The sequence below is a fragment of the Festucalex cinctus genome, chromosome 1, assembly GCF_051991245.1.
Source record: "Festucalex cinctus isolate MCC-2025b chromosome 1, RoL_Fcin_1.0, whole genome shotgun sequence".
Classification (NCBI taxonomy): Eukaryota; Metazoa; Chordata; class Actinopteri; order Syngnathiformes; family Syngnathidae; genus Festucalex; species Festucalex cinctus.
The window spans coordinates 40,556,536-40,571,894 of NC_135411.1; the positions used below are offsets into that span (position 1 = coordinate 40,556,536).

The 15,359-nt window shown below is 40.3% G+C and overlaps 1 protein-coding gene across 1 annotated transcript in view; it reads left to right on the forward strand.

The window, feature by feature from the left end:
• gpr158b (G protein-coupled receptor 158b) overlaps window positions 1-14,225 on the forward strand; it is a 67,219-nt gene extending 52,994 nt beyond the window's left edge. The window contains exons 9-13 of the mRNA XM_077535640.1: window positions 3,852-3,957; window positions 6,018-6,164; window positions 6,419-6,662; window positions 7,990-8,546; window positions 9,743-14,225. Coding sequence (XP_077391766.1) covers window positions 3,852-3,957; window positions 6,018-6,164; window positions 6,419-6,662; window positions 7,990-8,546; window positions 9,743-10,705 — 2,017 coding nt within the window. The 3' untranslated portion in view covers window positions 10,706-14,225. The remainder of the gene's footprint in view (window positions 1-3,851; window positions 3,958-6,017; window positions 6,165-6,418; window positions 6,663-7,989; window positions 8,547-9,742) is intronic.
• Window positions 14,226-15,359: the final 1,134 nt, after the last annotated feature.

Genomic DNA, 15,359 nt, shown 5'->3' on the forward strand with positions numbered 1-15,359 from the left:
ACAGAGTAAAATCCTCAGCACGTCCGGTTTCATGTCATTCCGTGTGGGTGTGGGGCAATGGGAGGTAGCCGCTCCTAACGTGGGCTAAAGCGTGCTTAGCACACGACGTAGCTTAAGCCTGGTTCACACATAAAGAAAATCTGTTTCGGATTCTGGGTAAACCGGATATGGATCCCACAAACGCAGAAACACAAAGAGACAATTTCACAAATTTATCGTACATGTTCTAGAACATAAAGCGCTGGACGAAGCCAGGAGAAAAACAGTTAACAAAAGACGCTTAACAGACGGATAACTAAGGCGACGTAGAAAAACACGTGGATATCAAACACTCAGGCGTAAAGCTGAGGAAACATAAAACTACGGAGCAGAAAAGGCTCAATGCGTGGATATCAAACACTCAAGCCAAAAGCTGAGGAAACAACACCAAAAATATGAATCAAAAGGACTCACGAAACAAACTAGAAACAAGAGACGAGGCTAGAGATTAGACTAAGTCACACGGGGTCAGAATAAAGCTCTTGGCGAAGGCGTAGCAAGGTCAATATTCCGACAAGGAGTGTTGGCAGTTCCAGTCCTTATGAAGACCTGATTGTGAATGGGGAACAGGTGCGGTGCAGGGAGACACGCCCCTCTACTCAGAGACTGGAAGAAGCAAAACACAACGCCCTGAGAGTACAACCATAACAGAATCGGGCTGTTTTTGTCCCAATATTGCCCCTTCCCGACCCGTCAAACGCCCGACAATCTTTTGTCTTATAAGATTATCTTTATATGTGAGCTGTGTTAAGAGTGGATTTGTCCCGATAATTGGGTCCAAAACCAGTAGGGCAGACAATCTTAAATAATGTTCAATATTTACGACAAAAATCTTAACGTCGGCGGGGACGCCGAGGTGCGCCTGCACCACCAACTGTGACGTCAAACGGAATGTAGCCAATCGAGGCGCCCTAACTAAAAAAAGATGGAAGTGCATGTATACAAAAACAACAAGCATATTATTTTCCCCTTCCGAACCCCGTCACTTGCCTTCGGTGCCGGTTGGTATGGGTTCACTTCTCCGCCTGGGAGACCATGTGCGGCTTACATGATGTAAGCTTGTGTGAGTAAGTGATATTAAAAAAAACAAAAAAAATCCCCTTTGTTGTAACGGAGTTAAAAATGTATTTTTTTTTCTTCTTATATTTTTTAATTTGAATTATTTTGTGGTTATTTTGTACATTTGTGAATTTAATCTGAATGAGTCATTTTCATGAATATTTTGTCATTTCATGTGTAATATGCACACTCTGCTTTCATCATACCTATTGGGCTTCCGTGGCCGCTTCCTCCTTCCCTAAGTTTGCGACGCTGCTTGCTGGGGGTAAGATGTGTATCACAACAGCTGGTCCTTTGTTACATGATTTCCTTAAAAGTTTGACACATTTGCGTTAATGCTACTGGAAGCAGATGTGCAGCTGAGAATGAGAAGACAAACTGTATCCTCTATTGTCTTTAATAGGAGTGAATAAATTCTGGAAAACAGTCAATTGAGCATCTGTATTGAACCCTACGCACACACCCATTACACAAAGACTGCTGTGTCTGCATCAGCATCTTTGCTGAGTATGAAAAACATTGATCGCCAACTGCTGTAGTGTAGAGGTTTAGAGAGGTGATGTATATTGGAAGATCAACTATCTCGCTTTGGTTAATAGTGGTATTCATCCTCAAATATGCTAAATATCTATTCTTTAAAGCCACACAGTTATATAGTTTTTTTTCTTCATTATTTTGCAGGGTGATGATGTTGAAAATGGTTGAAAATGATGTAAAAAGGTGCATTGTGGAGTTGAAAATGTTCATGTTAACGCATTTTCTACATGATGCATGCTCCACTAATTCCTAGATATTCCTAGATGCCTAAACATAAACGTTTATTGTTTTCTCGAAAGCCACATATAACCAAATATTAACAACACTTTCCGGGATTTTCACATAAAAAAAGTCCATGGAACATTGTTGTGCTGTGCACAATCTTAAAGAGATAGTTCAGATTTTTTACGCCTGCGATGTTGTTCTTTTCCAAAATATGTACGCGTGTCCTACACTGCTATGTTGTCCGACTCATGCATATTAATGAGGACAACGTGACATCATTTGACATCATCCCTATAGGAGTTTGTTAAGTAGTGAAATTTGCCTCCTTAAATGTCAATCACCAGCTGAAATGAATGACTTAATGCCTAGCGCATTAATTTACTATCCAATAGCACACAAAAGTGAGTATACCCTTCACGTTTGTGATATCATTTCATGCGACAACAGTGCTAAATGGCCAAAATTTGGACAGTGGTTTCGACATTACTGGCTCTTTATTGAGTATTTTATTTTTTCCCAATAAAATCTACATTGCTGTAGTCTGTCCACAGACCACTTTCATTGTAGCAGAGTGTCATTTCTTCAGTGTTGCCTCATAAAAAGATATAATGAAATGTTTTTAAAACTGGGAGGGGCATACTTACTTTTTTGAGATAGCATATATCCTTCAAGTTTCATGGACAATTGCATGACATATTAATATTGTTGATTTATCAAGCAAAACAACCCGTATGGTAAGTCTCAAGTGTTATCTGGTTGATTTGTGAGCGTGCAAGTGTGGAAAATAACCTGTGGACAGGACTCAATAAAAAGCAAAGAAGGAGCTGCAGCTTATTAAGTTTACTGCACTGAAGAAAAAACACACACACAACGTTACTATAAAAGTAGAAGTGCAAGCACACTGCCCAAACAAGACAACGGACAAGAATGCCCTGACAGCCGCTGACAGGAGGAACCTTGGAACTAAATGTAGCCGAACTAATGAGACAACAAGACGCATGTGGGAGAGTGAAACACACTTAATGCAGTGTTGTCATTGGATAGAAACGCAGAGGAAGGGAGCAAGACTCAGCCTTCTGACATTTTACTTAGAACAGCATTTTTCACTTGTCTCTCTAGTTCATGCAAGTTGGAAAGGAGAACATCTAGTTACGTATTTATAAATGTAAGCTAGGGTATTAGTACATTTGAAAAAAATATGTTTTTCATAATTTGATATAGACAATTATGTGTGCATTGAAAATGAACAGTATGTAAGAGTTCAACACATTCCTGCTTTGTTTCCGATTAGGGATTGACCACTTCAATAGAGACCGATACTGATACCAAGCACCGATAGCACTAATGCTTTTAATTTGCAAAATGTCCCCAAAAACAATTTCTTGTTCCTGATGATAAATTGGCCACAAGAGGGCGACCGGTACTGTTATTGGATGTCATCTCGAGTACCAATACAGGAGTCCTCGAGTTACGTTGTACACGACCTACGTCGATTCGACTTTACGGCGCCCGTGCCTCATCCGTAGCACCTTCTTTTTCATTAATTTCCCACAATAATCATACCATCTTAAAGTTATTTTAAGTTGTGTTGTTGTTGTTACCTCCAGTAACGGACGTCCATCGAGTAGGTCAGCTTGCCATCAGGTGCGTCACATTTCCGTGTCTGCCGTCCGTCAGTAATGACTGTCCATGCGGAAACACAAAATATTGGTTCCGGCTCTTCTGGGTTGCACAAAATATGTTTTTTTTAATTACTTTACATAGTATTTTGATGTAAATATTGACTTTAATGGTGAAATACGACTTAAGTCAAAATTCGGGTTTCATCGCCAGCGTAGGAACGGAACGTCGTCGTAACTCGATGACTCCCTGTATCTTGATATAAGGCCTGATATCAGCCCAATACTGAGAGCAGAATTCACAGACTGCAAGAGTTGTCTGGCTTTTAACGTTCAACTTTGCGTCTGAACAGACTCTTCGTGTTCCTGCAGGTTCTCGCTGGCGCCGGGCCTTCACCCTGACTGGACGCTGATGCTGATATTCGCTCACACTCATCTAACTGTCACTGTGACTGTGGGAGTGCTTCTTGTTCCAAAGGTATCGCACCATTATCTGCAGTTAATGATCTGTGCCCACCTCTGGTTCAACGGATTGTAAGTCTTAGAGGCTCTTATAGTTTTGGGTAATCCTTTATTGCGTCTTAATCATCTTAGGTTCCTAAACTGAAACGTTCCCTCTCTAAGTGTAATGACTCTTATAATCAACACAGAGAAATTTACATAAAGGCCGATGCTGTATTGCAACGTCCAATCACAACAGTTCATTAATCTGCTTTAGCTCATGCAATAGGAGAAATATAAAATACATTACAATGTACATTAATATACATTCACAAAAGGTATAAAGAAGCACATTTGCGGCCTGTGCCGTAAACACATTCAAAATAGCGTTAGTCATTATTGTAATTTCGTTAAGTCCTCCCATGGGCGTCTTTATATGCAATCTCTTACGTCAGATAGAAAACATTTCATCGCCCCGCTGTGTGATAAAAGCAATACACCATCAACGTTCCCGCTTCTTTCATTCGCTCTTAATTAGGCGCCTCAGACATTGGAGTCAGTCGAGTAGGCCGGGATAATGAAGCACAACGGGAGGGTGTTAAGCTCACATGGCGTCTGTTTCTCAGTCTGGCCTAAATATTGGGCCACCCTTTGTTGTTGCTTTCACTGCTCAAGCAAAACTAAATAATTACACCATCAGCTACTGCATTTATATGACTGAATTGTGGGGAGGGTTTATCCCATAGTCCATTAAATCGAAGAACTATTTCCGTGGCCTAAAAATACCTAGTACAGCACAAAATTACTGTAATATATAGATACTGTATTAAAAAATAAATAAATAAATAAATAAATAAAAAAGCTTGAAACTGAAACTTAGTTTTAATGATTTCCAAACTAGGGATGCACGATAATGCTATTTTCAACCGATACTGATAAACCAATAATTTAGAAGTGCCAATGTCGATAACCAATAAGTAAGCCGATAATGAACTTGAATATAAATATACTTTCGAGTCCTACTATTATTCTAACAAATACATTGAAACATTGTATAAACTTTGCACAATGTTTCAATGTATGTAAAGCATCATGAAGCTGAATTTTATTGATATGAGCCACAACCCCAACAGATGGACCAATGTGGCATGTCTATATTTATTGCTGGATTTCTTTATTATCTGGTTTATCTGTATGAAATCAATTTGCCGAGAATTATCGGTAGATTTCTCTATTATCTGGTTTATCTGTTTGACGTCAAATTGACTAATTGCCGATAATTATCGGCCACCGATATTATCGTGCATCCCCATTCCAAACTGAACTTTCTGTTGCTGGGATGAGGTAATGGTGTGCATTAGATCAATACAGACTTGACAAAAAACATCTGTAACATCTGTACCAAAAATCACATTGGCGAGAATTCTTACACCATTCTGTGCATACAATACATTGTTGTGTGTGAAATCCCAGTTGATCAAGAGCTGGTTTGCTTCCACGTCATTGGCTGATATTTTTGGGTGCATACAGTAGCTGTACCACAGCGTTTCAATTCTCTTTCAACCAGATGAATGGAAATGATGCATGGCGCTGCATTAACTATTTCCAGTGGAAAAGTCAGATAGCATAAAAGGTTTCCGCGGTTAGTATGTTACAAGCTTCTGGAACACCATTTGACTGAAAAATAACCTCTTTTCTGCTTCATTTTAGAGTACTCCAATCAGGAGTCAGCACCCCGACCCCTCAAAAAAGAAAATTAGTTTTTTCCTGACAGTGAAAGATAGCAAGATTTAAACATCTTTTTTGAAATTTTGTCTCTGCCCTTGTCCTTATTTTGTGGTTCAGAATTATTGGCAGAAATGGATCATTTGCCTAAATAGAGCAAATGCAATTTCAGATGGGAAAGCTTTTTAATTTCCGAATATCCATCTCATTAAAGTATGTACTGCAGGAAATGATTGTTCAGCGCCGTCACAGCTCAGATCACCTTCACGGATATTTTTGACATAATAATTACGAGTACAAAAAGTGTTCCTTGCAAAACAGTTTTCTTTTTGGAACTGTGTGCTTTTAATTCCATGGCACTCTCTGTCTTAGTTCTTGTCCAAAGGGACTCAGGCTCGGGATGATATTGCCACTGAAGCGTATGAGGAGGAGCTGGACATTGGAAGATCTGGTTCTTACCTCAACAACAGCATCACCTCTGCCTGGAGTGAGCACAGCTTGGACCCTGAGGATATTCGGGTGAGGAAACACACATGCACGCTCGAGTTGGTTTTCGGCTGATTCCAAATGCTGACGAATGTCACAGGATAAGACAAATAATTTCGGATAGTAGGGACTGTCCATATCAGTCTTCACAGAAGACCTGTGGACTGAATCTAGTTTTAATTAATAGATGTTGAAATCTGTTTAGTGATCTGAAAATTCATATTGTAGCAGTGGAAATCTAGTTATTGACTAGACCAGATCTATTGATATTGACCTTCAATTTTCAGGATGAGTTGAAAAAACTCTATGCTCAACTTGAAGTCTACAAACGCAAGAAGATGCTCGCCAACAACCCTCACCTCCAAAAGAAACGCAATTCCAAGAAGGGCCTCGGTCGTACGCTGATGAAAAGAATCACCGAGATCCCAGAGACCATGCACATCCACCGCCAGTGTAGCCGGGAAGATGGCAGTGAGCACGGTAGCAACCGCAGCACTTTGAGGAGAAACCACATGGAGACGAATCAACACGGTGAGATCTTGGTGCTTCGACTTTACTGTAGTCATCTTTAAAATAGGACTTGGTGTCATTATAAAACCTTTATTCATAACTTTAAAATCAATTCTCAACAGTGTAACTACTCTGTTAGGTATAAGAACTATAAAGGCGCAAGCGTACTTTTTCTAATTTGGATAAGCAAGCAAATTACGTTTACAAGTTCTCTCAAGCATGCGTTATGTAACCCGAAGTCTGTGGGTGTGTAAAAAGTGGTCAATCACATTGAGCTGCCTGCTAACGTGACGCAGCTCTGTATTAGGAACAAAATGGAGACAGACGGTGACTTTGTGGGGATCCTGTAAATGGTGCATGTAAAATTCTGTTACAAGACTGCACGCTGCAAATCCAATTCTTGTCCAGATATTTCAGTCTCGACTGAGTAAGGGCGACAAATGAGAAGCACTGTTTTGCTGCTAATATATCAACTAGGAGTGTGCATCTCTCCAATAAAAGATGATTCATTATGTATTATGATACATGTGGTGCAATACGATTCAAGGGTGGTACAATTTTAAAGTGAAATGATTTGATTTGATTTTGTGGTATTTTGTTTAATTCGATATGGTACGGCTCACTTTGAGAGTACTATAAATGTGGCATTTCTTCCAAAAATATATCTCTCCAACAGAAGACGATTTCATAAGTTTTACAGTGGAGAGGTTCAAGTCGGTAGGATTCAATGTACACGCATCTTTTATATCAAAATCGATTTTCTGGGGGAATCCGTGTCCAGAAAATAAAAATCTTGAAAGAGTTGGCTTCAGCCACAAGTGTACTACTCAATCGGTGGAGACAAGCTCGTTTACCTGCCAGTTGAATAGAAGCACCTGTGGGGAAAGCTAATCTGTGACCGGGGTTTTACTTTCTGGACCTGAAGTCCCCATCCCTGACGATTTTCCGATTCAAATCATTTTTTGATACACAATATCAACCTATCAATTTCATCATAATGAGCAAAAGGCGGGCACTCTCGTCTGTCTGTCGGCAGCGTCGATGACTGATGCCCACATTTTTAGCGAGTACCAACTTTTTCAGCAAGTGCGACCTCAAAAAAATTACACATACTGTGTCTTTGCTGACCTGGATCGACTGACGAAAAACTGCTTAAGTTGGTGCTCAATCCGTGTATTTATTGAGGCTTTGCATCATAAAGCACTCGACTGAGAGATCGACATATCCGCCTAGTGCCTACCTCTGTTGATGAGAATAAGCGGATCAGAAAATGGAATGGATGTATGAGGTGAGAGCATGATTTCTCACAAATGTCAAGATTCAGTCTCAGCTTTTAATCTCCCTTTAGGCAAACCTCGAGAAGATTCACTCAAGAACAAAGTCATAAGCTTGCAGAAGTCACTCAGCTATGATCATGTTTGCGACCAAGATGATGAAACTGGAAGTCAAAGTGGGTCGGCATCAGCGGACAAAACGACTCCAGTGGGTATTGGCGGAGAGGGTTCTCTTCTTGGTTCCCTCATTGGCCGCAAGCATTGCAAAAAGCAACTGGAACCAGTTCCCGCGCCATCACAACTGGAACCAGCAGAGTCCACTGAGTCAGTTCCACTCTTCTGGAAGTCAGCGAGTGTTCACAACCTAACTCACGAAAAGAAGCCTGTGCATCTGCGGACCTCCATCATGCAGAAGTCTCTCAGCGTGATTGCCAGCGCCAAGGAGAAGATGCCGGGCCTCAGCAACAAGACACAGAGTGTGGAGGATGCCAGTAAAAAAGGTCTGAAGGGGCAGGAGGGGAGGGTGTTGTCAGAGGTGGATGAGACTCCTGAACATTATCCTAAAATGATCGTCAGTCAGTCTGTGGAGTATTCCAAGACACCTCTGAAGATGGGCATCATGAAGCAGCAGGTATCTTTTGAATGGGTACCAATTAGTGGTGCAACGGCTCATCATTGATACGTGGTTGGTTCGGATAAGGCCCGATCCGTGGATTGGTTGGTGGAGGGGGGACAAAAACAAAGTGTGCATTCACAGTCGACACCATTCTGAGATGTCAAGGAAGCGGAAACATTCTCAACGTAACACGCTAAGCCTAGCATCAAAATACATTTTACCAAATACAGTAATATATTGACGGCAAAGCAAACAGCCTTAGTATACTTTTACTTTGAAGTTCGCCCATGTCATGGCATGATGGGTAGTCGACTGACGTTTCTTTGATTGACATTGTATTTGTGACCAACGATCAACACAACGCTATCCCGAGCTCACGTTCAATTGCTAATTTAGGAAGCTAAGAAACCGCTAATTAATTACGCCGTCATTGTATTATACGGCAGAAGTCTCCAACGTAAGTAGCTAGCGCCTACCTGTTAGCATGAATAACGAGTGTGTGGCTGCCGATGTCTCGAGGAACACCAGCTGGTAAGTAAGTTTGACAGCTGGCTCGTTGCTTACTTGAATTCTTTATCAATATTCTGGACAAAGGCTACTTTGTAATTCACTCTCCATGTTTAAAGGAAGGGAATATGCCTTAAATTGCACGTTGAGATCTTTTCATTATTTAAAAAAAAAAAAAGATAAATAGAACTTTGTTTTCATTTATTTTATAAAATACTTGCCGATTAAAAAACAAAAAACGTTGAACTCAAAATGTCAAAATTAGCTGTTTAGATTATAGGAACACAACTTTAACCTTGTTATTTAACACATGAACCATGTAAGAAAAAATAGGAATGTTTTTGCCTCATATTGCACTTAAAAGTTTTGTTCTAAATCCTAAACGGCTATACTAGATATTTTGAATTGATTTATTTTATTTGTTTTATTTAATTAAAAAGTAATTTTACAAAATAAATGAAGACACTAAATCCTACACGGCTCAAAAAGTCCCATAGAACCATACGCGAAGAGTGAGGACTTCCCCAGTCGAGAGCAGCGTCGGGGTTACTAATCCCCCATTAGTTTGAATGGCCCAAACTACCAGGGCCCAAAAATGATCCGATCCATGATCCGATCCGAACCATGACTTTTGTGATCCGTTGCACGACTAGTGCCACTAGTTGAGGCATTTCATGCTAATTTATTGTCTTGCTTGATTCTAGGTGAGCGGTAGCCAGCCATCCATTTGCTCCGAAACCGGCAGGAACTTGTATGATGTGTCCGAAGTTTGTTCCTGGGAGATGGAAGAGGCTCAGACACCGTCTGAAGTCAAGACACAGAAGCATGTGTCCATCGCCCCGGAGGAAACCAATGCAGGCAGACGAGGAAGTAGCAGCTCCGGCATCAGCAAATGTAGTCGGTCTCAGCAGAGACTGAAAAGTGGGCAGTCTCCTTCAAACAGACGACGCTCCAAGGATCGAGGAGGGGAAAAGGAGGAGAGCAGGGAAACCCGGAAATCTCGTGGACCCAGATCACCTCTGCCACTCAAGCCAGATGTGAGCCCCTGGGAGTTTGATGAGCAGCCCATGCTTGGTGAGGTTTCAGACTCCATTTCCCCTGACAGAATCCGGCGCAAAAAGAGCGTCACGCCTACTGATGGCAAGCCCAAGGCACTCCACTCAGACCACTCCAAGTCCACAGGAAGCCTACTGCAACCTCCGTCCTTGATGGTAGAGATCTGCCCGTGGGATTACAACAGCCCACCCTCACCCAAGCAGGAGAAGGTCTGCGGCAGCCCTTCCACACACAAGAAGAAACGGAAAGGCTCCTGCTCATCCAATCACAAAGCAGAGAAGGAGAAAGGGAGGGAGAAAAACCGGGAAAGACGGAGTTCCTCCAGCAGGCCGCCGTCAGACAGAAGGCGTGTTAGCCAGTCGTCCGAGTACGGGGGGCCCGTCTCGGAGCGACGGAGGAGCTCCAGCAAAGACCCAGAGGCGGCGGAGGTGAGGAGGGCAGAGATCCTCTCACGGGAGAGCGAAGCCTCAAACAGCAGTTTTGGTCAGACTAAAGTCTCCGCTGACAGGAAGAAAGAGGGGTATCGCAAACCTGCGGTCAGTACCGGTCCAAAAATGGCTGACGTTTGTCCCTGGGACTTTGAGGAGCAAGACCCAGGAGAGACGGCATGATGCCTGCTGGTGTTTTTCCATTTGTATACAAAGACTTACAGCACGACCAAGCAAAGTTTCCAATGTTTGATTACGCACTTTTCATTGAGAATGTGCCACCGGACCTACATTCTCCAGCACATTTGATTGCAATGTAAAATTGTTTTCTACACAGTTGTCGCTAGTAGAGTGGGGGGTGAGGGGGGGGTGGAGATGCAATAATTAATGCTCTGGTTTAAAGGCAAGAAGCACTGCTTTGCTGTAGATAGATCCAATTTGATATCAAGACAATTTGATCTGGTTCTTATCAACTACACATACAAGAAAAAGAGTTTTAACAATTGTTTTGGCATTCGAAGCCATGTCATAATTCCCCTGCAAATTATGTCTGTGACATCACCGGTTCTTTTATCTTGAATGCTCGCTATACTAATAATAGCAACCAGGAGACTGCATATTCTCAGTTGAACTATTCAATGGATGCCAGAAAGATCGGGTACACAGCTATGGAGCCTTATCTACTGAATGCGGAAGAAGGCTTGCCTCGCTCAAAATGGTCGCTACTCTTATACTACCTTGGCCATCCCCCCACACGGGGGCCGGCTATGCCTAGCCTACATGAAAATGTGTGACCTGATGGTCTTAACTGGTTAAGACTGGATAAGTGTGCCAGAGTGCAGATTGATAGAAAGGCACGAAGCCAGACCAGGTCACAGTGACAACGGCCTAATTCGTGTCACCTATCTAATCATTAAGAGCCCCAATCTAACAACTTCGACAACGATGGCAATGCATTGATTACACTGGGAAATAGAATTTTTGTTGAGTTAGGTCTGAAAGATATTCTTAACTCATCTTTGGGTGCCGAATCCAAAACTGGTCTCAGTTTTCCTCTATTCAAGTCATGTTTTTGAGCTGTAGGCAGGGTTGGGGAATCCATGTCCGAAAGTAAAAACCATGAAACAGTTTGGATTTAGCCACAGTTGCTTCTACTCAACTGGTAGAAACAAGTTTGTTTACCTGCCAGCTGAGTAGAAGCAACTGTGGCTAAAGCCAATCTGTGGCAGCATTTTTACTTTCTGGACCTGGATTCCCAAACCCTGGCTATAAAATCCACATTTTCTTTCTTTCTTTCTTTCTTTCTCTTTTTTTTCTCTCTTTAAAGGGGAAATGTTTATGTATGTAAATAAAACACTCAGATGGAATACTTACAAGCTTTGAAAATAAAAAGAAAAATAGCATAAAAACAAAATAGAATTTACAACGGTATGCCAATGGTCACAAAGTTAAGAGAAAAAACAGCAATTATCTTAATTCTGATTATGCTGTCTTTCTGTTTGCAAACATTGATAGTACTGATGGGAGTTGCACACACCTTTTACCGCAGTTTCACCTTTCACAGACTTAATTGTGACTGCATAAACAAGTAGTTGTCTGAGTCCAATCGTTTCAGCTCTTCTTACTACAGCTAATCGGTGGAATTTTGCTTATCTGGAGGGTAGCTGTGGAGGAAAAACTTGAATGCAGTTTTGGAATCAGCATGACAATTTTAAGTTTCAGTCACCATAAAAATCTAACTCGGCATATTTTTTTTTTTTCAAAATTGTTCCCCAGTCTTATTCTGTCCATCCCATAGTAAGCATGCAGAGCGAGCAAGCAGAATGTCCTCCATTATTCTGTGATAATGTTTTTATTCATTTGCTTCAGCAGTGCACTTGTTTTCCTGCATATCTGATTACTGTATGACATAAATGAAAAATTAATGGATATTTCAGGACCACATGCAAACTCAAATAAAGTTTGATTCAAAAGTCCTTATGAAGATATTTTAATTTAAATCCAATAATGCAAGTGAAGAATTAATGAAGGCCAATAAGCAATTGTTTGACAAATTATTTTGTCAGCACTTACTGTACATTCCATGGCATACCGGTATGTGTGTATTTTTTATTTTATTTTTTTTTGCTTTAATTTTTATTTTATTGCTCTTAAGCGTTTTCTTTCCTAGTTCAAATCAACTGGCAGATGCTTTTTGGTGAATAAGGCCCACTGACCCTGATGGCCATTAGCCTAATACATTTTTTTTTTTTAAATTGCAAATTGCTGTTATGTTGCTTGCTGTCGTTTTCAATGCACTTTTAAGTCACTATGAATGAATTGCCTGTCTGCAAATATTTTGCTTGCACACTGCTACATTTCATCATTATATGCATTCACTTCTTTTACTCAAGTGAATCTCACTTGTATTCTTTTCATCTTTCTGACACTCACAAATAATGAATGCTTCATCTGATCATTTTGTTGAATATTGATGTATGTGTTCCCCCAAGAGCCAATAACGCTTCGGCCCAGGTGGGGGATTATTACAGTACATCATATACTAACAAAGGGCAAAAAAGGAGTAAATTGAAGCTGTGTGAAACCAGATGAAATATTTTATTCACAGCACGATGATGATTGAAGAACATGGGAAGAACAAAATATCGTCCAGTAGCTAAAGTCTGTCAGCAACTCGGAAAAGCCATCGCATGTGGTAACTGTTGAGTATCCGAGTGTTTATTTGTTTACGTATTGCAACAGTGGAATTATAAATGTTGTTCTGCCATCTGCCAACTCCTGCACCACAGGAAATGCACATCATTTGCAGATTCATTGTACACCTACATGCACAAATACTGTATATCAGACAACTCAAAGTTACACACAGAAAGTGTTGAGGCATCCATAAATGCTCTCTTTTCTGTTTTTGCTTAAAAACTGTGTCCCTTTATAAAAAGTATTAGCAATCATTTTTGACTTGCTGTATCTATTAAATAGGTTTAGGTTACAATTTGACAAAATGGCTTCCTTACACATCTGTTTTTCTAATACTGATTTTTTCTTGCTAGGGTTGTGGGTTAACTGAAGTATGCTCGAGATGACATAGGTCGAGAGTTGGAGTACATAATGGACTTATCACCAGCCAATCACATTGCACATAGGCCTACTGTATAGAAAAACTGGAATTTACACCTCACATTCTCAAAATGTTTTCACATTTTCAGATTCTTTACATGGAATAGATGTTTATTTTCTGATACTGTTAACATCAACAGTCAACCTTTCAATCCTCTGATCATGCTAACTGATGCATGATCGTGAGCGTGCAAGGGTCACATCACAAAAAATCAATAAATGAATACATTGTGCAAGGGGAGTTAGATTTCAAAGTTGCCGTTTCTATGATGTTTCGTTTCATTCATTTGCTCAGCTTTCAGAAAACAGAAGATGCAACAAATATATACATGAACATGCGTTTCACTTATTTAATTTATTTGTAATCAAGTAAACATTCAATTCTCACAAATGTTTTCTATCAGCCTTTAAATACATGTTCTGTCCAGTATTTTATGCTTGTTTTCTGGTTTCACTCCCAAAATTCTATAGACTCTTGAAGCACCCATGTGGGAGTATTTCTGTGTAACTCTTCATATTGTGTTGCATGTATAAACAATGAATACACTGTTATTAATTCAGAATTAAATATTTATATTAAACCTAAGTGGTCCCTGGTCTGTCTCATCTTTTAATTAATACATAAATAATTCCCTCCATTTCTTTACTGTTGATCCTTTTTAGGATTGCTAACCTATCCTAGCTGACTTTGGGTGAGAAGTGAGGCACAACCTGAACTGGTTACCAGCCAATCATACGTAAGGACAATTCAGTCTTAAATGAACCTAAAACATGTTTTTGGTATGTACGAAGAGGCTGTAAGAGAGAACAAGTTGCCTATGGAGAGAACATACAAACTCATGACTAAACTCATGGCTAAAATTCAAACCCATGACCCATGAGGCAGGCATGCTAACCATTAGTGACCTCAAATCATAGTATAGAATAATAAAGAATACATATTGTACTGTAATTAACTTTAACAGTGTGAGAGAGGGCCAGTATAAGAATACATCGTCATGTGGCTCAAGAGAGCATACTTAAGCATTTTCATGAATGTGGTAAATGAATGTCATTATTTTTACTCAACAGCAGTTTGCAAATCATGTAAAATCTGATGGTAAATTAACAATACACTTTAATAGTCGGAGGATGTATAAAAATGTTGATTCTGACTATTTATTTATTTTCATCCCATCCCTTTAGTTTTAGCTATAGCTGGTGGAAACCTAGTTCAAAATCAGTAAAGGTATTGATTTTTGTCTAGATGAATATGAATTAAGATACGTAAATAGAGAAAATAAAATAGGGGGTGGGGTTGCATTATATATACATGAATGTAATGTATTAACAAACATGACGTTGATGGAATAATGGAATGTGTAACTGTAGAGATTCAAAATGGTAAAAAGAAGAATGTGACTGTAATCTATGTATATAGGACACCTGGTTCATACAAATTCTCCAAATTGTCCCTAGGTGAGCTTGTGAGTGTGGATGGTTGTTCGACTCTGTGCCCTGCGATAGGCTGGCAACCAGTCCAGGATGTACTCCGCCTACTGCCCAAAGCCAGCTGAGATAGGCTCCAGCACCCCCCGGGACCCTTCTGAGGAATAAACGGTTAAGAAAATGGATGGCTATATATACATCCATAAGCACACACACACACACACAAGTATATATACTTCTACTAAAGTACAGTTTCAGTGCATTTGCCACCTCATATTTTACTTCTTTTGTT